This window comes from Diuraphis noxia, unplaced genomic scaffold (genome assembly GCF_037042655.1).
Source record: "Diuraphis noxia isolate RWA-SAM2 unplaced genomic scaffold, SU_Dnox_SAM2 contig0002, whole genome shotgun sequence".
NCBI classification, from domain to species: Eukaryota; Metazoa; Arthropoda; class Insecta; order Hemiptera; family Aphididae; genus Diuraphis; species Diuraphis noxia.
In genome coordinates, this window is record NW_028301712.1 from 26,349,760 (window position 1) to 26,371,607 (window position 21,848).

At 28.4% G+C, this 21,848-nt stretch overlaps 2 protein-coding genes across 4 annotated transcripts; one reads left to right on the forward strand and one right to left on the reverse strand.

Annotated features, from left to right (window-relative positions):
• Window positions 1-5,826: 5,826 nt before the first annotated feature.
• Window positions 5,827-13,758, forward strand: LOC107165530 (casein kinase I-like). 3 transcript variants are annotated; one of them, XM_089218442.1, is made up of 9 exons: window positions 5,827-6,397; window positions 7,921-8,031; window positions 8,101-8,249; window positions 9,536-9,764; window positions 9,822-9,992; window positions 10,053-10,201; window positions 10,770-10,965; window positions 11,108-11,249; window positions 12,041-13,758. In XM_089218442.1, exons 1-9 carry the CDS (start codon window positions 6,322-6,324, stop codon window positions 12,087-12,089), a joined length of 1,272 nt encoding a protein of 423 aa, XP_089074568.1. In that variant the 5' UTR covers window positions 5,827-6,321; the 3' UTR covers window positions 12,090-13,758. The 3 variants fall into 3 exon arrangements, with proteins under 3 accessions (XP_089074568.1, XP_089074569.1, XP_089074570.1); XM_089218444.1 differs by having other exon boundaries at window positions 5,834-6,397; window positions 12,117-13,758; XM_089218443.1 differs by having other exon boundaries at window positions 5,830-6,397; window positions 11,108-13,164.
• Window positions 13,759-18,919: 5,161 nt separating this feature from the next.
• On the reverse strand, window positions 18,920-21,139 carry LOC107165527 (uncharacterized). Its single transcript, XM_015513807.2, has 3 exons — window positions 20,602-21,139; window positions 19,630-19,825; window positions 18,920-19,360 (listed from the first exon to the last, which is right to left on the reverse strand). The coding sequence occupies exons 1-3, from the start codon at window positions 20,885-20,887 to the stop codon at window positions 19,075-19,077; spliced, it is 768 nt and encodes a 255-aa protein (XP_015369293.2). The 5' UTR covers window positions 20,888-21,139; the 3' UTR covers window positions 18,920-19,074.
• Between the last annotated feature and the right edge of the window lie 709 nt (window positions 21,140-21,848).

A 21,848-nucleotide genomic window follows, 5' to 3' on the forward strand; every position in this document is an offset into this window, starting at 1 on the left:
AATCTGAAATATTAGTGCAATAGTTTCTTTTTATTTAATACGAATTTTTAAAAATCGTTTTTCTTATTATATTAGAATTAACGCGAAAAAAAGCCTGAAATTAGTTTTCATTCTAAAAATCTTAGTACTTAGCCTTAGTAAAAAAATGACAAAAAACATTTTTGTTGATTTCTTTTTAAATTGAAATTTTCATGCTTACCTAATACCATTGATTATAGAATATTCTATTATCAATGCTAATGCTATGGAACAATTGGTACCATTACCTATATATTATCATCCAAATCCGATTATTATAGGATGAAAATTAACTAGATTTGCTGCCGATTCATGCCACTCTATAATGTACTTATATAACAAACAGTTATTACTTTTTTAGCTTTTTTTTTACATAAATGTATTAATTGAGGTGGCAGTAAAATACTCATAAATTTAATACATAATACTTATTTTGAAACAAGTTGATAATTGTACATAACAATATAATATTAGTTATCTAATTGAATATCAATATCTATGTCCTATATGGCTATATGATATAATTAAAATAGAATTGAACTATTACAGTATAGATATTGTAGTTCAGTAGAATAGATACCTTGCGTATGGAACTATATTTCCTATCTAAAGTGATTTATAAAAAAAAATCTACAAATAAATGAAAAAGTACCGATCGTTATTACTAAAAATGAATATAAGCTCTAGGTATAAATAGTAGATACAATGTAAACTATAACAAAATACATTATATAAAAAAAATTTAATATTTTAACACTTCTTGGAAGGAGGAAAATACTTTTATATGTTTCAAATCTAGTCAAATGGAATACCGTTCATTATATTGAATGGGTTCTGACTTCTCACGCATAATTAATTCTGTTTTCTGCCATCAAGCGCCCATGTAAGATGTAAGGATTATTATTCAGGCATTGTTGTAAATCCTTAAAATATTAGATCTATAAGTGCTAGGCTAAGGCGATAGATGGGTTATTGTCTGTCAATGTATTCCACCCATTAAAATGGTACACTGAACCATGTTACAGTCACAGCCTCACAGGATCTATAAAATTGTGTGTATCTTAAACTGCAGTTGTTCCATTATATTTAATTAATTAAAGAAATAATTAATAGGTAAAGAAAATAATAACAAAACACGGCGATTTATTGTTTTTTTTTATTTTATGTATAATTTTTTTTTTTTTAATAATTGGCCTTATTTGTAAAACTACAATCCAGACAGTATGTACAATAAGTAATATTAATAATTTACAGAGAGTTGACAATGTATATGCACATGAAGAGGAAATCACACATTTTAATACCTACCTCTTAATATTATTAAATTGTTTTTAGTCGCGACACCAATTCCTTTTGAGGCGTCTTGTAGGGTTTCCATGAAGTGTTAGAGAAAAAATGTATAATTTATATAACCGCATATTATAGGTACTATTACAGTATTTCGCTTATACATTATAAATGTATTATGTGTATACTGCAGGTGTCCCGCGAGCCACGAGGATTTACCCATTACGATATCTCCCAAAATAATGGAGATACCAAAATTCTGGTTTTGTAATAAGAATCATAGAGATAAGATCTACAATAAATTATTTGATATTTTAATGTTCTGGTAAAAAAGCTAAAAATACATTATTTTTTTTAAAACGATCGTGGTTAGTTACTGCTATGGAAGTAATTTCATTTTTTTGCAATTCTTATGTAATGTTTCACTACTGTCTACTGTTATAGCAGTAATTTAGAAAACCAACAAAATCGGTCATTACTGCTCATACAGTACCATTTTCAATAGTATTAAATTAAACTAGAAATGTGATTGACCTATTATGATCAGTCATATGTTTGGGCAATAATAAATAAACATTTATATTTTTATAAATATAATAATAATATCATAAAAAAAATTGGAATTTAAAAGTGATTCTCTGAGGTAGGTATTTGAATAATATTCAAAAGTCAAGTAACAGCGAACCTATTAATTATTTCCAAAAAAATGACTGTAGCCATTTTGTAGGATTTGAAAATATTAACGTTTCAAAATTTTCATTAATTCCCTAATCTTTAATTTTTTTAGTTTTGAGAAAAATTGCAAATTATTAACCACCGTAATGTTATCAAACATGTGACCCGCCACGCAGCACGCGTACTCTTACACTCGGCTGAACACTTTCAGTGTGCCTAATTTAAATCATATTTTATTTCTTCAAAACTAGAAAAAAATATTATAAATCAGGAAATAAATGAAAATAAAATTTTGAAACGTCAATATTTCTAGAAAAAGTAACTCTACAAAATGGCTATCGTCAATTTTTTTAGAAATAATTAAATCAAACAATATATTTTTTAACTTTTTTACCAAAACTTTAAAATAAATTTAAAAAGCGGGAAAGTGGATATAGGTCTGCTGTACAATACAAGATTACAAGTGGGTTACTGTAATGAATGGAATTAAATTTGAATCCAATGATATTAAATCATTGTATACGAAAAACGAATTTGAGCGGAGACGGTTTATCTGTTTAGGATATATTATAGATTATAATTATTTGACATTTTTTTTTTTTTTTTGATTAAGGTAGACAAACTTATAAGGAATCTTGAATTAAATTTTCAAATCTTAGATTCAAAAAGAAATATTTTTATGAATTTCTATCTAAGATAATTTGAACATTGCTGTAGTTTTTATGTATTTATTCAAAATTTGAACTTTAAATGCTTATAAAAGAAATCGTGACTATGTATTTTTAATATTTTTCAACTGCTATTGAAACAATATGCTGGAAGCTTTATATTAAATTTTGAAGTTTTTGGACCCAACCAATAAAATTTTATTTACAATAATAGAAAAAAAAATAAAAAAGATGAAAAATTAAAATGTCAGTAAACAGCTCAAAACTAATCAAAATATTTTGAAAATTTTATAAAATATAGAAAATGCCTATATAAACATTCAGTAAAAATTTGTAGTTATCCCTGTAAGTCTATAATTTTGATATTTCCGTTATTTTGCGAGATATCGTAATAGGTAAGCTCTCGCGGGACAACCTGTACAATACTCTATATTCTATAAAAGTATAAAGTAAAGAAAATGAACTATATACTGTTACATCTCACAAGAATTTTCTATGTAGGTAGGTAAATAACATACATCTTTGGTAATTCTTTACTTATTCTTACCTATAGGCTATATAGGTACCTTAGGACAGGTATCTACACTATATTGGGCGTAAATAATAGCAACCGATCGAATTCCTGTCTTACATTATGGGTATAAAATAATAAACAGCCATATACAGGTATAGGTCAGTGGCGGCGAGAACTTTGTTTTCCTGTGAAGCAACTATAGGTACCCTTAATAAGCATCTACTACCAACCCACCATTGTTTTCACACTTTTCACACTTAACTTACACATTTTAAACACAGGTTGTATGTGGCTATTATGTGAATATAAATTATAAACTAGTCTAGCTTTCTAGGTCCTGGAGACTGGTGTCATTACAAGGATAGCCACCCCCACTTGTACATAAACCGGCCACCACTGAGATGGGTAGACGTATATACTCTTCTAAAAAGCATTTTGATAATCTTAACTTTTAAATTAAAATCAGGTCACGTGGTACACCACGTTGTATTGTAGTATCGAATCGTGATATAAGTATACATATATGATATATTATATATACACGCTATTATAGCAGCAGCAGTAGCGATTTTCTTTACACATCACACTGGATATATAACGTATATAAATATCTAGATATGCATTGGTAATACTACACATTCAATTGTGTGGGTGTTAAAAATTAAAAATTACAAATACAAATTACTTAATTCACAATATTTTTAACGACACCAATGTTATAATAATTAATATTTAATTATATAGGACCTATATATTATAGGTACTTAAATAAGATATTAATAATAAGTAAAGATCTATATCAATGGTTTCCAAACTACAGCCCGCGAAGAAAGTTATCATTCGCCCACCTCCAAAAGACAGAAAACAGGTAGGTAATCTAAAAATATGTGTAACATCCACAATCGTTATTGCGCGCACGGGTTAATTAAATATATAGAACAAGATTATTGTAGGTACTTAGGTATCATATTGTTATAATAAATTAATATCACCTACATCATAATTATATTACAAAGTATATGGAAATATATTATATGGAATTATTTTTAAAAATATTTATCAATTTATATATTTCTATAAAATTAAAACTTACTTATTAATACAATATATAATATATACTACTTACTTACATACTTTTTAGGGCCATCGCTTAGAGCTTTTGGTATTTTATGCGTGACCCTTGAGTTAAAAGCGTGGAGACCCCGCTACCCCTGATCTATATTAAAGCAAATTTACTTGTCTTCGGTTACAAATTTATCATTAATAAACCTACTTATATCTTTTTATTTGAACAAAATTGTTAATCATTTTTCATTTTTTAACAGTGAAAAGCTTGACAATTTATTCGTATATGTCATACGTATTTGCCACATTACATCACTAGTATAAGTACATAATTATAATCGAGTAAATTCGGGGTCACGGGGGGCTGACAAAATATTTTAAGGTCTTGAACAAGAACAACCGCTAGCCCTATATACTTGTTGCGGCCATAATTATAAATACACAATTTATAATCAGTCGACAGTTAGACCTATAGGTTTGATATGTCGGAGTCAGAATAATATATACTTTGTGAGACAAGTAATTTTTTTCCGTAACCAATTTTATAAACGTAAGTATAAATATGTTCCTCCTATATGTATTGGTAAATTAATTAATTTTTATTCTATGCATAATAGCAGTTGTGATGACGAGTAACTCGTCTGGTCCGCAGCATAGGCGCTTTATTTCAATAAAAAAAACTAAGGGTGTGCTTGCATTTTGTCATTTTAGTTTTTTTTTTTGAAAGAAGAAGTTTTTGATACATAAGCACGATCATTATTTGGGGGGTGCTAATACCCCCCAAGCCCCCTTCTATTAGCGCCTATGGTCCGCAGGGAGAGAAACGATGATAACATTATAACAAAATCAGTAACTAATTTATTGTCGTGGATCGAGAGGAAAGGGAAACGTCGCATAACACCACTGTTCGTCGGTGCGTAAAAAATAATTATTGCTATATTACATTATTACATAATATTGCGCGTAATCATCGGCCAGCCGTCTAAATTTCGACGGATTTTATTTCAAACATCATGCGTGAAAAAAAATGGCGTTCGCGTAGAGGACGGCGCGTTATCACAGCGGTTATCTCTGTCGGGAACCCACCATACCCGCGGTATGGCCTGGGTGGGCAGTGAGCAGACGTGCGCAATATTGATGGAGAAAACGCGACGAATAATGACAATTTCCCTCGGCCCGAAGACGAACCGATCGCTGAAAAAAACGACGAAAATAATATAATTCCATATAAAATCTTCAGGCCGGGTACGATAATCGAGCGCTGAAGTGAAAAGAGAAAGAGAACTGAGAAACGTTATTGTGATATAATATTTTTTATTAATAAAATTATTATTTATTATTATAAACCGAAGTGGCGGACGGCAGTCAGTGGCTCCGGACGGCGGGCGAGAAGGAAAAACAGCTGATCGGCGTGCGCGCACAGTTGCGGCAGCCTGTCCGACCACCCGTCGGTGCACGTCCCGTCCATCGTCGCGGAACGGTGATAACGAGCTTGGTGGAAAGACGACTGAGAATTAGTGAGAAGGCATTGGGAGCGAGACGACGGAGGCCCGAGCGAGAGAGAAACCACTGCCGCCGTGAGAGAGAGAGCGAGCGATAGAAGGCCGCCAGAGGCAGCGGTCGGGCTCCTCCTACTCCTCCGCAGCTCTTTTGTGACACTATAACTACTATACTATATACATTATACACTCTACACGCGCACACCAACTACAACACACATACACTCACACACACACACGTACCTACGGACGGACACGCACACACACACATAACACACATACGAATTACGAATACCTCACACGCACACGGCGAGGAGACGAGTCGACAAATTATAATCAACACACAATCAACATGGCCGCTATGCGCCGCGCTGGATGGACGACTGGACAATGACCACAGCCGCCACACGTTTCCCCGTCGCGTCGTCGTCGTCGCCCGTGTCCTGTTGACACCACCGCTGCGCGCCCGTGATCCGTCTGCCACCGCCGCCACTCGGCCACTGCTGCTGCTGTCGCTTCCACCGTCACCACCACCATCACCACTACCAAAGTTGCTCAGCACCACGCTTTGGGTGTATTAGATGATCGACAAGCGATGGAACTGAGGGTTGGCAATAAATACCGGCTAGGACGGAAAATCGGTAGCGGTTCGTTTGGCGATATCTACCTCGGTGAGTCCCTTCGCAGCAGTCCAACTCTCCCTACGATTGTCAGTCTGCTGACAAAGTCTCACTAGACTCAAGTGCAGCCAGGTCGGTGGTCATCCTGTGGTCTACGTCTTTTATTTCATGTCCTACGATTTTTGTTTCTTTTAATCGTCTACGTTCAGTGGTACTTTTCTTACTACTTGACCTGGTGCATCCACTATCAGTTTTCCAGTTCTAAATATTAACTCTAGTTAGGCAATACCTGTTCATACATAAGTTTGATATCGACAGTTTTAGGTATTTTTCATACTCAAATCTACTACTGTCGTATGTATCCTTATCTTAATTAAATTATTTTTCATGTCGAATTACTGATTTCTCATAAGTACCAACAGATGATTTACAACCATATGGTTTGTCATTTTTGTCTTTGAAAACACTTTTATAGTCAATTTGATTTAAATCTTTAGTTTGATGAATAGATTTTTTTCCTTTACTACATACCGAATTAGTAATCATCAAATTTGATATTACGTTTATTTGTTGAGACCTTTTATAAAATAGCATAGAAGTATCCCATTAAAAAATAGTTATAAGTTGATTTAAAATATTTCAAGATTTAAGATCAATATGAGCAAAATAATTAGTTAATGCATGTATAAATAACTAAAATTGACTAGAAAAATAATTTATTTTCTAAAAAATTATATTTATTGATTAAATAATTTTTGGTGTGATGTATTATTGTTTATAGAAAACTATATCCTATATACCTATATCTTAACAAACAGTTTAAATTACAAATTATTTACTAATATATTGAATATATTGTTCAATGTTAAATGTTTTAAGCTCGTCAATATCATATTTAGAAGATAAATTAATTATAAAAAACTTAATCAGTTACTTAAGATATAATTTTATAAAACATTTCCATCTAACCTAAAATATAATTAATAATAAACAAATTAAACAATCTAGCATGTTGTTTTTCATAAAAAAAAATATCTAGAAATTCAAGTTTTAATATATTACGTGTATAATATTAATAGTGTATTTTTCTTCAATTTGTTGTGTGATAAAATGTAAAAAACTTAATAAAAAATCTAATTACTTATGTTAGAATTTAACATTTTAATATTTGAAACAAATTATATTTTTTTTGCCATTCTTATATCTATTGTTAGCTTAAAATAAGAATATCTTGATAATTTCATTGGCATACCTATACGATACACCTATTTGAACCTTCAGCTATTGGCCTAAACATAGGTATTTAAAAACTGAAAATGCACTATTTAAGGTTATTTTAAAACATAAAAAATACAATGTATAGAATTACTACATACCTGTTATTGACCTATCCATCTATAAAAAATATTTTTCCCTTAGTTACTCACCCCTAAGTAATTAACCAAAAACAATAAAAAATAGTCTATTTTAAATAAACTCAAAAAAGGTACATGTATATTACATGTAAACAGTATTTAAATCAAATTATTTGCTGTCACTTACCACAACTATTTTGTTATTTTTTTTTTTTGTAGGTACAAATATTTCTACAGGAGAAGAAGTAGCCATTAAATTAGAATGTATAAAAACGCGGCATCCCCAATTGCATATAGAATCCAAAATTTACAAAATGCTTTCAAGAGCTCGTAAGTTACAACATAAATTTTTCAACTATATCATTGTATTGTTATTTTTAATTGCTATTTTTATTTTAGCTGGAATACCTATAATAAAATGGTGTGGTTCCGAAGGAGATTACAATGTTATGGTAATGGAATTACTAGGTCCGTCATTAGAAGATCTTTTCAATTTTTGTTCCAGAAGATTTTCAATAAAAACTGTGCTACTATTAGCTGACCAATTGGTAATTATTTGTGATTCAAACAAAATATATAATATAGTATTTGAACAAGATTTAAGAATATTTCATATCAATAATTAATCTGTTATTTTTAATTTTTAATATATTAATACATTAACTTATATAACATTTTGAGGTCATTAGCCTGGGTTGTTTTAGTAATTTATAAGTTTTATTTCTATAATTTAAAATACGGTTGGGTAGAAAATGCGTATGTGTGGTGAGGATTTATCACTAAATACTAGAGTGGTCACCCATACCGGAACTAGTGTCACCTGCTGATGCTTGATCTAAGAACTTATTAGTGACTAAGGACAAACATCAGTACTCTACGCCATACATGGACCATCGCATAATTTTTTATTATCTTCAATTTTTACTTTTCTATAAGTTAGTTATTTTATTAACTTATTCACATATGTTAATGATAAACATCAAACATTAATGACTAATCAGATATTTAACTTTTTTTTATACATTAAAATCATTTTTTAGGTATCTAAATATTTATTTATATGTTAATAAATGTCTACATATAAACTTTTTTTCAAATAATTCAAATCATAAATTTTCTTTTGTATCTTGAATACTATTTGGTAATACTTTCTTAAAAGTTGGTCAAACATTGAAATATGCAAACGCTCTGCTGAGTGGTCTCTGTTAAGTTATTGTATTTACAAGTATTTGCATTGAGTAGTTCACTGTAATGGATTTATTAGATTTAAACTCAATGATAAACTATTATATGCTATAATAAACAATTCTGAGTGAATATGATCCAACTTTTTGGCAACCAAGGTTACCAATCAATTTGAACAATATTTAAGTTTTAACAAATCTCATTCACGGGAATAAATCTATAATAAACTAAATGTATGATTTTATAATTTTGGTATCCCTGGATTCAGAAAAACTTCAACTGTTTATTTTTAAAATCTCCATCATAAAATAATCTTTCTAGGTGTTACCGACTATAAATCATTGATGAAAAATATCCCTATGCAATTTTTTTTCAAACGCTTTTTGTGTTTTCTAAAAACTACGCTTTTTTCACCTAGGGGGTTAGTTCCCGTATACAATAAAATGTTATTATTTTTTTATTTCATAACTTCCATTATTTTGAAAAGTTATTTTTTACTTTTATACTTTTTACGCTCCATTCAAACCAGATGCATTTTTATTCTATGAAATGTGTCTTAAGACAAAAAAAACATACCATAAAATTAATACATTCTTCACTCCAGAATAATCAATGTCTAATGATTATGTTTTTATTGTTTTTTTTCTAGCTGGATAGAATAGAGTATATACATAGTAAAAACTTCATACACAGGGATATCAAGCCAGACAATTTTCTAATGGGCTTAGGTAAACGTGGCAATTTGGTGTATATTATAGACTTTGGTCTTGCAAAGAAATATTGCGACAGCCGAACCAATGAACATATAATGTATCGAGAGAATAAAAATCTCACTGGAACTGCTCGATATGCTTCCATTAATACCCATTTAGGAATAGGTAATTGTATGTGGGTGGGTGAATTATATTTTCATTAATTTGTACTTAAATATTTAGAACAAAGCCGAAGAGATGATCTAGAGTCTCTTGGTTATGTATTAATGTACTTTAATCGTGGTTCCTTGCCATGGCAAGGTTTGAAAGCAGCTACTAAACGACAAAAATATGAACGTATCAGTGAAAAAAAAATAGTAACTTCATTTGAGGATTTATGCAAAGGATATCCAAGTAAAATAAACTCAAAATCCCAGTAATTATATCAGTATTAATCATGTATTAACATTCTAGATGAATTTTTAACATATTTGTTATATTGCCGTGCATTAAGATTTACCGAAAAACCAGATTTTACTTATTTAAGGCAATTATTTAGGCAGTTGTTCCATCGTCAAGGGTTTACGTACGACTATATTTTCGATTGGAATATGTTAAAATTTGTGAGTATTCGTTATGTATGGAAGGTATATTCTATAATATGTATTTATTTATAAAATTACCTAGTTTCAAATATGATAAATTTAATGTATTGTTGAGTTAAGTTTTTAAATAGAATAACTTCCATTCTGCATTTCAGCTACTGTGCTTATTTAAAAAATTTTGAGAGGATTTTATACCCACATTTGTTTTCTCTTTCTACTCATAACACAAAATTCTATGTTAAAAAAATCTGTTTTACTTAAGAGTGAAATAACCTATTATCAGATTGAAAGATAAGAATAACATCCAAGGCATTCTAAAAAGGATTTTTATATTTTAATTTTAAAATGTTCATAGCTTGCTTCAAAATTAAAATACCATAAAATGACGTGGGGTTTTGATTTTGTCTTTAAATTTTAAGCTGATCATTTCATTGACATTTTAAAAATAATAGAGTTAGTAAAATGTGTAATGCTGTTATCGAAACTTAAGAGCACAACATTCTTTTAAGATATTTGAATCCAACATATATAGAGCTTACCACTTTTACTTTAGTTGTAATAGATTGAATTGTTAATAATATATTAGGGAGCAAATGGTGCTCGATACAGTGGGTCAGATGATCAAAAAAATGCCTCGCATCAAGATAGCAGACGTGCAATGCAAGACAGTAGCTCTCCTTCTACTAATGTTGTACCACTAAATAGTCGCGCTCAAGCTGATCAAAGTGGAATAAAGAATTTTTTATCCAAAGTTCCTCTGGTACCAATGGATAATTGTTCGGGTATATATCAAATATTAAATTAATAATACTGTATTGACATATTATAGCTACCTTATTTATTTAAAAAAAAATGAATTAGTGTAAGACTATATAATTACTAATATGCTGGTATATTAATAATAAATAATATTAATTTTATTAGGTGGTGGTGTTATTCAACCATTACCAACAAGATTGCGTTACAGTGCTGATCCTGGTTCAGCGCGACCAGTGAGAACTCAAACTCGAAGCTCAGCAATGGCAACATCTGATTCGCCGTCTGTTACTCAGCCTTTGCAAACCAAGTCAGTATCTGTGACCAGACGCAATCGGCATCAAACTTAATTTTAACAAATTACCAAAAATGTTTTCCTCATAATACCAGTTAACATAATATTTTTCTCCACCTACCATTTTCTAAATGAAAACATACATTTTTCATTTTATATATACTAAAAAAAAAAAAAACAAATATCAACCATGCCAGTTTTTGAAAACGGCGTCTGATGCATTTATTTTCACAATTTTGCACCCAAAATTGAATTTGGCATTAGAGCTATTTATTTTGTTTTTGCATAAGTTTCTATATTTAAGATATCTTAATAATTACTCGAAATGTTTAAGCAATAGGAGAGCGTTATCTCTTGTGACTCAATTTGAATTAACCTTTCAGGTGTGCTTGTATACTTGTAGTGTTATACATTATTAATGCATGTCTCACCTTACTAAAATACTTGTATTAACAATGTTTATGTCTAAAAAATTTCAAGTACTCTTGTGTAAATAAATTATATAAATACTAATACTTAATCACTTATGTAATTTTGGTGGGAGTATGTAGTAACTAAAATGATTGAATTAAACCTCAGCTCTTAAATATTCTACTTTTCTTCGTTTTTCTTTTTAGAATTTGTTGATATAAGCATAAGGGTTTTATTTTATGTACATAACGTAAATATGTATGATACAATTAATAACTAATTAAAATTTGGTACTCTTTTTAATTTTAAAAAAGTACAAAAATGATTTCAACTTAATTTTAGCAATACATGTATTATTCATTTTTACTTTTTTAAACATATGTTAATGCCCATAGTTTTCGTGCCTTACACATATTTATACATCGAAGTCGAGAATTTATGTAAGAACTTTTCTTTTCTTTGTTTTGGAAGCGTCTCCAGTTCAATGATACCACCTGCGTGAGCCCCAATATGGGTCAAAGCACCGGATAGAATGCCAATCATGCACCAGCATAAATAAACTATTGCGATCGAAATTATGTAAATAGCCTAGCCTATTTTTTTTTTATTTTTTTTATTTTATTATTATCTTTAGTTATTTTTGGTTAAGATATAATTAAGTATTTTTTATGTTATTCAAATAAAAAAAAAATTCATTAATTGAAATTTAACAAACATTTTAGAAAAGAGTTCAAAGAAAAATTAATAATTAACCCAAAAAATAAAATGGAAAATATAAAAATATTTTACATAATGTTCTAAACTTTTACAAAAAAAAATATATATGTATATGTATATAGTATGTTAATATAGTTATGGACTTGGATTCATCTCTATAGATATGTACTATAGAAACAAATAATATATGTTTTATTTAAATGTAAATGTTTGTATCCCTCATTAATTTTTATAATAAAATAGAAATTATTAATATTAATAATTAAATATTTTAAGTTTTTTTTTTGCTGTTTTATTATTTAATTATATGTATTACATCTTTTTATTAATGCCCTCTTAAATTATAATTTTTCTATTGGCACTGTCAAATAATTGCAAATTTTAGATGTAATAATTTTCCATTGGTTTTCAATTTCTAATAATTATGGGATTTGATTTGAATAGGATTCATCCAATGAAATTTCTTTATGCTACAATAAGATTTTTGCTTTGCATAGTTCAACATTTATTCTTAGCATATCTCTGTTGTCTTTAATACAAATGAACTGAAGTTTCTTTACCATGAAATAATAATTTAATATTTTATCTCGTCTTTTAACAAGATATTATATCAAACCCTTGTAGAAAATTATTAACAATATATTTCAATCAATAATCAATATGAAAGTTGTTATTACAATTAATGCAATACCAATATGTCAGTATTAAATGTCGTTCAATATTAAATCTCTCGTCGACTGATATTTGTGTTAGTTACATATAATTGTAAATTGGACCAATTAAATGTATCGATTATAGCCAAGAGTATGTTTTTGATTTCACATAATTCTTGTTTAAATCAGTGAACATTTGTTTATATTCGTGATAACTGATACCATTGGATGTATACATTTCATCAAACAATACAAACAGGTAGACTATTTGAAAATAGTTCTTTATGTACAATTATCTTCACCCTCTACCTCTTTATATAAGAATGTGAAGCGTTTAATTTATCAAAAACAATCAAAATTCAAGGTCTAAAATCTGTTTGTTCCATGTTTTTTTTAAATGACGAATTTATTATTTGTATCTTAAATTGATAAAAATCAATCCGCATTATATTAAATCCATATAAACTGAGGGTGTGTATATATGATTATAAAATATATAGTTAAAATAATCGATTTGCTCTACATACTCAGATTTATTTATTGTGTTAATTTATACAATACTGTTATTAAAAATGACTTTGCCTTTGGCGTATAAAATAATTTTAACCCTGGCCGTTTGGCATTTTGTATGTCAGTACCTATCCAGTTTTGATCTTCAGGTAATCCTGTACACTGGATAAAGAAAAGAAAGTATTCATGACTTTATGTTTGTCTTGCAATTTGTATAATATAATTATGCTTTCCGTGATATCCTTGTTGAATTTATTTGCCTGTTGTGGTTATATTATATGCATTTTTAATTTTTTTGGGAACTATTTGGTGTCTATATATTAGTTTATTTATTTATTTTTTTTTTTACTTCAACATGTTTCTTGTAGATGTCGAAGATGCAATTTTACAACTTCATAAATAATTAAAATAAAATGTTAGTCAATTATATTTTAAATATGTACATTGTTAGTATGAAACAGTAAGACCATTGTACCTTGAGACATTATGTCCACCCACTCAACTAGTTTCTATGCCATAATCTTACATTTTCATTCAAAACATTAAAAAACTTTTGTGATGTTAAAAAATTTAAAGATCAATCTTTGTATAATATTTAATATGACATATTTTAGTTATTTTTGTATATTACATTTTTGAACAGTTGGATTAGAATTACAGTGTCAAAAAACTATTAAAAAACTCATCACATTATTTTATTATTAATAGTTAATACTAGAATTCTATCTTAAATAGACAAAAACTTAAATGTTGCATTCATGGTTTTTTTCAATTGTAAACAACATTTTTCCCAATTTTTATGTATAATTTTTTAATTATTATGTAATTATAATGTAATACTGAGGTTTGTTGGTTAAGCTCTCATTTGCCAGATTTGTTTTGTAAAATAAAATACAAATTATACTGTCATTTTGTAATATAAACTTGTCTATATAATACATAATATGTTTATTGTTTTAATTTTAAATTCTGAAGTTATTATAGTTTTGAATTTAAAAATGTTGACATATTTTCCAATTTTGCATTGCACAATAATTAACTAAGGTTTCTTATTCAAAATTTTACTTCCTAGTTATACCCTTTCACATTGCCAAAATAGTCCTCGAAATATGTCTTACATAATATTTTGTTTAAATTAATATTCGCATATTAATTTTGCGCAGTTATTTTCATTGATTTGTCAAGACAGACATGCGCCTGCTAATAAAAATTGACGTCAATAAATGAGATCGATAAGTGTACTTATAAAGTTAAAAATAAAATGATACGACATTAGTTATAAAAATTTTACCCTAACACCTGTAGAGATGCTGTAGGCCGTGACACTTCTACGCCTTACACTTGCATATTATATCTTTTATTGTATAATATCAAATCTTCATTGGCTCTTCTTTTCAGGTTATTTTGAAAAGTAAAATTTATGGTTAGTACTGCACACGAATTCAAGCGTTGTACAAAATAATTTATAATATTTTTATTTAATATATAAATATACTTACTATACTTTATTTTTTATATTTATGGGCACTTACCTATATTTTGTTTAATAATGTACAATATTAATTAAAAGAACAAAAAATAAAAATTCAAAATTTCTTTAATGCCCATTTGTTAATACGGTTTATCATGCCTAATTTATATTAATTGTGATATATTATTACTGCACCTACAAAAGAAATTTAATACTTTTCGTACAGGTAAGTACAAATTACTGAAAGTGTGTAATTGATAAATTCATTATAATTAATATGTTTACCATGAGTGGTACATTAAAAAGTATAATTATAATATGACAACCATTTAGAAAGAGTTATTGGCTTTCCGCTGTAGGATTAAAGTTGTTGCAGATGCAGACACAACACAACTACATCCGATTTGGGTCCCGGATTTTAAATTACTACACCTACTAGTTGGGTCCTGTATTGTGTAGGTTCTACCTTAGTTGGATCCCAATTTATATTAGTTGTTAGGTAATAACTTATTACCTACAATTTTACACTAGTTGAGTCCCCAATATTTTTTGAAAAGTGCAAAATTATAGGTACTAAAATTTTTCTTCCGATTTTATTAGATCTGTCTCTATGTTCTATTTAAACTTATGGTTGGAAATGTTTTTTACAGTCTATTTTTTTTTAGTTTTTTACTTCATTTAGATTTAGATGCTCATTGCTCAGGATTGTACCTATTTTACTATTTGTATTAAATAATAATTTATACTTTTCATTGTAAAGAAATTGTGAAAAACACTTAACCACACCTTTAGTTTAAAAGGATTCTCTTAATTATTTATACATGATATAAAATGTTGGGTTTTCTTTGTAGTCAGTCAACCTATTTTATATATTTTTTCCTTCTTTTGAATGTTCCTAACAATGTAATACATATTGAGCTAAAAATGTTTCTAATTACCTTTCATTCGAATATTACCACTCTACTGCAATTATCAACCTGCGTCAAAGACCATATGTTTCTCATGCATATGTAATTATTGGTCTCAGTTAGCTTGTATGGAGCAAAGTTTTTAATTTTCTAGAATCTAGATAGTAACTTAGGTTTTAGTAGCTTATACTTCTACCACGATATAGCCCTGGTTTCCACCATACAGCTACTTATTCTTTCACTATTATTTCTCGATGCATGTCATTTTTACTATTTATGTCCACTCCTTCGTATTTTAAATTTTCCGATTTTTCAAAGGTTAAATTATTTAGTTTTAAGTTGGCCTGATTTACACACAGCCTCATTTTTTTACTAGCTTCGAACAATTCCGATATAGTCTAGGGTTGTCTTGTCTGGTGTGTTACCTAATATGATTATTGACTATGTACCTATATTATAAATGGGTCAAATCATTTATTATTTGATTTATGTAGGTTGTAGGTAGGTTTGTCTAATGAATTGTTTTAACTTGGACAGGTCTAATTTTTTTCAGAATCAGATAGATATATCAAATCTACTGTACCGTACAGTAGATTAGTCGGGCTCGACTGCACGATAATAATTAATATCATGAATTAAGATAGGTATGTTTGAAAGGATGTTTCTATAAACAATTATTTAATCATTATAAATCGCATAAAAATTAAACACGTATTAATAATGATATAATCCATTAATATATAGGTATATACATGCATATAATAATGTATAATATTATAATATAAACAAATAGGTAATATATGGATTCGTGATGCTCAGATATTATTATTTATTGCTTTTGGTATTCTGATTTGAGTATAATATTCAACATTCAATATTGATTTCAAAACCAGTTGGCTGAATGAAATATACGGCCTATAGGTTGGGCCGGTACCTATAAATATAGGTATATATATATATATATATACCTATATCAATTGTATATGGTTTATTATGGTGTCATAATAGGAAGAGACAATGAAATCACGAATCCGTCACTGTCGTCTGCGACGTCTATTCATTAGTGTTAAGTTTAATTAGCCAACAGAGTTCTATATAACTTCTAATGATAATTTAGATTTTAACACTCGTACTCGATATACACGTATAGGTACTTACAACAATCTGCGATATTCAAATGTATAAATCTATATTAATATGATTTATGTTAGGTTAGGCACTTCTATTTTGTAGGTATCTTAATAGATCTATAATCTTGAATTTTCACTCTCATATTGAAATGTTATGTTGCAAAGCTTTAAAAACGCTTGGGTTCGTAATACGTATTTCGAAAGAGTTTAATCTATATTCTTCACTGAAAACAATCTATTGCTCCTTGGTCCGTTCCTTATTAGATTATGCATCTGTCCTATATGGGACCCTTATTATAACGTAAATTAGCGGACTCCTGTCAATTAGAACGGCGTGTTCAGAGACGATTCCTATCTTGCGCAGCTTTTACATTAAAAATAAAACATCCTCCCCATGACTACTCTATAGTTATGCAGGAACTATAGGTCTCGTCTCATTAACAGACAGGAGAGTTAACACCAACGTAGAGATTTTGAAAAAACTAGTGGATGCATTCACATGGTCGCTTGGATGCTCCCTCACTTCTAGTATTGGTCAATTTCAAGGTCCTTTCTCGCTCTATTCGCCATCATGTCCCATTCTTAATTCCTACGCACACTACGATGAATTATGGCAGAAATAATCCTATTGATCGCATGATGCGACTGGTCATTGAGAGTACCATTTATCATAATATATTTTAATATTGAACATTTTTTTTTGTTCTACTTTACTATTACTATTTTATATTACCTATTATTATTATTATTAATTTTATTATTACTATTATTGAATTATTATCATGTTTAAACTTTTATATGGTATCTTAATTTTTATTGTTTTGTGTTAAATTGTTGTAAAGAGCTTTGCCCGTAAATATATATATATATAACAAAATTATAGTATTTGATATTGAATTACATAAGTATCTACATAGAGGTTAGTGTTTACGCACCATTACAATATATAAGATGCCCTGTGATAGGATATCCCCATTATCCGTGGACTTGCCGCCCGGGTAAAAACCAGTGTTTTGCCGTTTTATCTATAAACTAAAAAAAATATTAAAAATCATGTGATTAATGAAAATAGAATGTCGAAAAGTCAACATTTTCAGCAAAATAACATTTATAGGTATCTTAATTTTTTCAAAAATTAAAAAATATTTTTTTTTACTTATTACCAAAAACAGAAATAAAATATATATTTACCCATTGTCTATGTGAGTCTTACATAAAAAAACAGATTTATGATATATATTTATTATCTCAGGAGGCATCACAATGGTCAATAAGCAAATCTTCGCGGAACATTCTGTACCTATATATGATGATGTACGTAAAAATTTTTTGAATTATTATATTATGTAGGTATATATAATGACATAGGTAGTGTATTTGTTGTATAACTATAATGTTATCATGTAATGTTTATAGAACCTGAAAAAGTTGGCCAAAAAATTTGCGAATAATGTTATGATAACGTTAAATAATTTTCTGTTACTCTGAAATTAATATTATAATCACTTTTTTTAAATTTAATAATATTAACATCATGTTAGAGTAACATTATTTTGTTGTCTGGGAATTACGTGGCACTAGTGTCTGTTATTCTAGTGGAAAAAAGCGTTATTGATATTGAAAAGTTAATTTCATCTAATTATGTCTTCCTAAGAAGACAATTTTACTGAAGTGCCGCCCAGTAAACATTACTTAAAATATGGTCTGAATTATACTTATATACCTATATTGGCTATATTATATACAACCATGTTAATTTTTTCATTAGATAATATAACATTTAATACGACCAAAAAATCGTGACTACAATTTAAAAGAGAATTTTATGTTATAAATAATAAAATTTAGGTTTTAACTATAATTTTTCAAAAAAAAAAAAAAAAAATGAAGAAGGTATTGGTATCTATGTATTTAAATTATTTTATCATACGGAAGAAATTACAAATACATAGAATTTTACGTAATTTACCCTTTTATAACTTATTTGAAAGATGACAATCAATAATAAATGATATTGTCATAATTTAAGTCAAGACTCAATCACTTTTCAAATGTATTATTGGTAAAAGCTAATATCCGACAAGGTCCTCCAGTACCTCCTAGAATCTTGATTGGTTGAATAATAAGTTTGAATCCTCTCGATGGTAATGTCGTACCATTTAAAGCTACGTTTTCGAGATTATATAAATTGGCTTTAGACAGTATTTTGTGCACATCAAATGATGTTGAAATACCCGGATCAACACTCGGGCCATCTACTCCTAGGCCGAATACTTTTTTAGAATCGACAATCCATTGTGCTGCGTCTTTAGATAATCCTGGAAAACTTCAAAAACATAATAGGGGTAATCATATTATACTTAAGAAAATGAATAGGTAACTCATTTATAATATTATAAATTAATAAAAATAAGATCCATATAAATAATGAATGTAATAATTTGATGCAGTAGTCGATATGTACAAAATACTTAAATAAGTTTAGGTTAGATATATAAACGTTAACTATTGTAGTATGTTGGTTGAGAAAATAATTTATAATATAGGTAGGTACTGTTGCATGTTATATTAACAATTACCAAATAAATAAAATACCTTAATACTGATCTCTCGGTAACATTATTATAGTACAGTTGATAATTGCCAAACTTATGAGCCCAACCGAAATTGACTAATACCACAGAACGTTGTGGAAGTGGACCATTGTCGTGTTCCCATTGCTTCAAATGATCGACCGTAAGTAAAAAGTCACTGTTTCCATTTACTTCATGACTGACATTTAGATGCACACCTATTGTTTACATTTAAACGTAAGTACCTATACCATTTAAAATTATGTTATGATCGTTATGATTGCCTCTGAGCACTACAACATTCTTTAAACATTATAGCTACCTATAGTATTTTTCAAAATATTCCGTGATGGCTGTGTAAAATATTTGAATAAAAAAACCGTTACGCTATGAAATATATCATACCTACAAGTGGCTACAACTGTTAAAATTTCCAAATTGAAAAGAATAATATTTTTATTTTGTAGATTGTATTTGAATCATTCAGAATATCTTACGGATTCATGATATAAATATTATAATTATAGGTACTGATTGATGTGTATACATTTTATTATATAATTTAATGTTAAGAGTGTTAAGACCATTGATATTGATGCACACAAAGTGGTTCTGAAATCGCCAACCTAATTGTGAATTAGGAAAAAAAATAAACTTTTAATTATAGCTGTAAATGGTTATCGCCTCAGTTTGAACAGTTATGAAAATAACAAACAAACATTCGTTCTTTGAACCACACGTAGTCTGTTAAAAGCTAAAATCTGCTCAGCTCACATTCAGTCAACATTAAACCTATTATTACGAGTAGGTACCTACAAAAAAATATCAGTTATGATACAAATTATTAGATCAAAATTTGGATATTTTTTGAAAAAGATCCTTAATATTTTTCGAATACCTACTTTTTTTTATTCGAACATTATCGGGTCATCTCATCAATATAATATATATTTTTATACTAATAGATATTTTCTATATTTTATTTTTATTTTACCTTCAACTACCATGCGTTCCAGTGGAATATCATCCAATTTCCATCCGTCCTGATAAAAATGATAAGGTGCATCTAAATGAGTACCACAATGTTCAGACATTGAAAAGCTCTGTGTTGAATACCATCCATTGGGTCCTGTGCCTCTCTTAGCTCCAAATATTTCGAACCGTTGCGATGTGGTCCAACAGGTAGTAGATTGATTTCGATAGCCATGACTTAAATCAATCACAATACACTTGGCTTCCCTTATCACCAAAATCGCCAAAATCCACGCAAATAAATACATGATATATAATTACAATTTACCAATAAAATAACGAAACACTTGATTTATTAACAATTAATATATGTGACTCTACATGCAGTCTACGCTACGGACAGTACGATCTACTTTTAGCATATTATATAGTAGGTAAAAACAACTATATACTCCTTGCTCACGCCTCGATGCCTCGTAATGCTATTATAATTTATCAAGTAGGTATAGCTGTATATCTATATATAGGTACTATGCATAGATTAGTTAATTACAATATTAAGTTAATATTGTTTCTGATATATCAGTCTAATTTAATCAGTATGAGGTTATTATATAGGTTACTATAGTTTATAACTATCATAAGTATTAATATTTAATTCATAGGTATTCGGTGTATTATAATAATAGTATGATTGTAACATTAAGTACGTATTATAAAGAATACTTTGGTAAATAATTGATAAATCAGTAAATAAATACTTTTACATTTTCATAAAATTATTTAAAATTTTATCAAATATAAGCTATATTTATATAAAAATAAAATCATCTAAAATCTAAATAATTATTTGTTATATAATACGTTTAAAAAAAAAAACATAGAACTAATATTAGGGATTTATCTTGTTTTGATCACCTATAATCAGGTCACATACCTAGTGCTTAAAAATGGTTTTATTTTTATTTTTTTTAATGGGTATAAATAATTCAAAAATAATTTTATTAGAATATTTTAACTTGTACCATATTTTGAATTACTATATTTATTTAAATACACATTTTTTGTGTAAAGTAATTCAAAATTTAAATGGCAACATCGCAGAGTTTTTTTGCTCAATCGTGTAGTTGTGCTTTTATACACAATTATAAAATGTAATGCAATTTTCAACAAATTTTTAATTAATTTTGAATTATATTCGAGACACTGTACAAAGTGTGACTGTTATACAATAAGTAGTCTTGCTTAGTATCTAGGTAAGTTAATTTA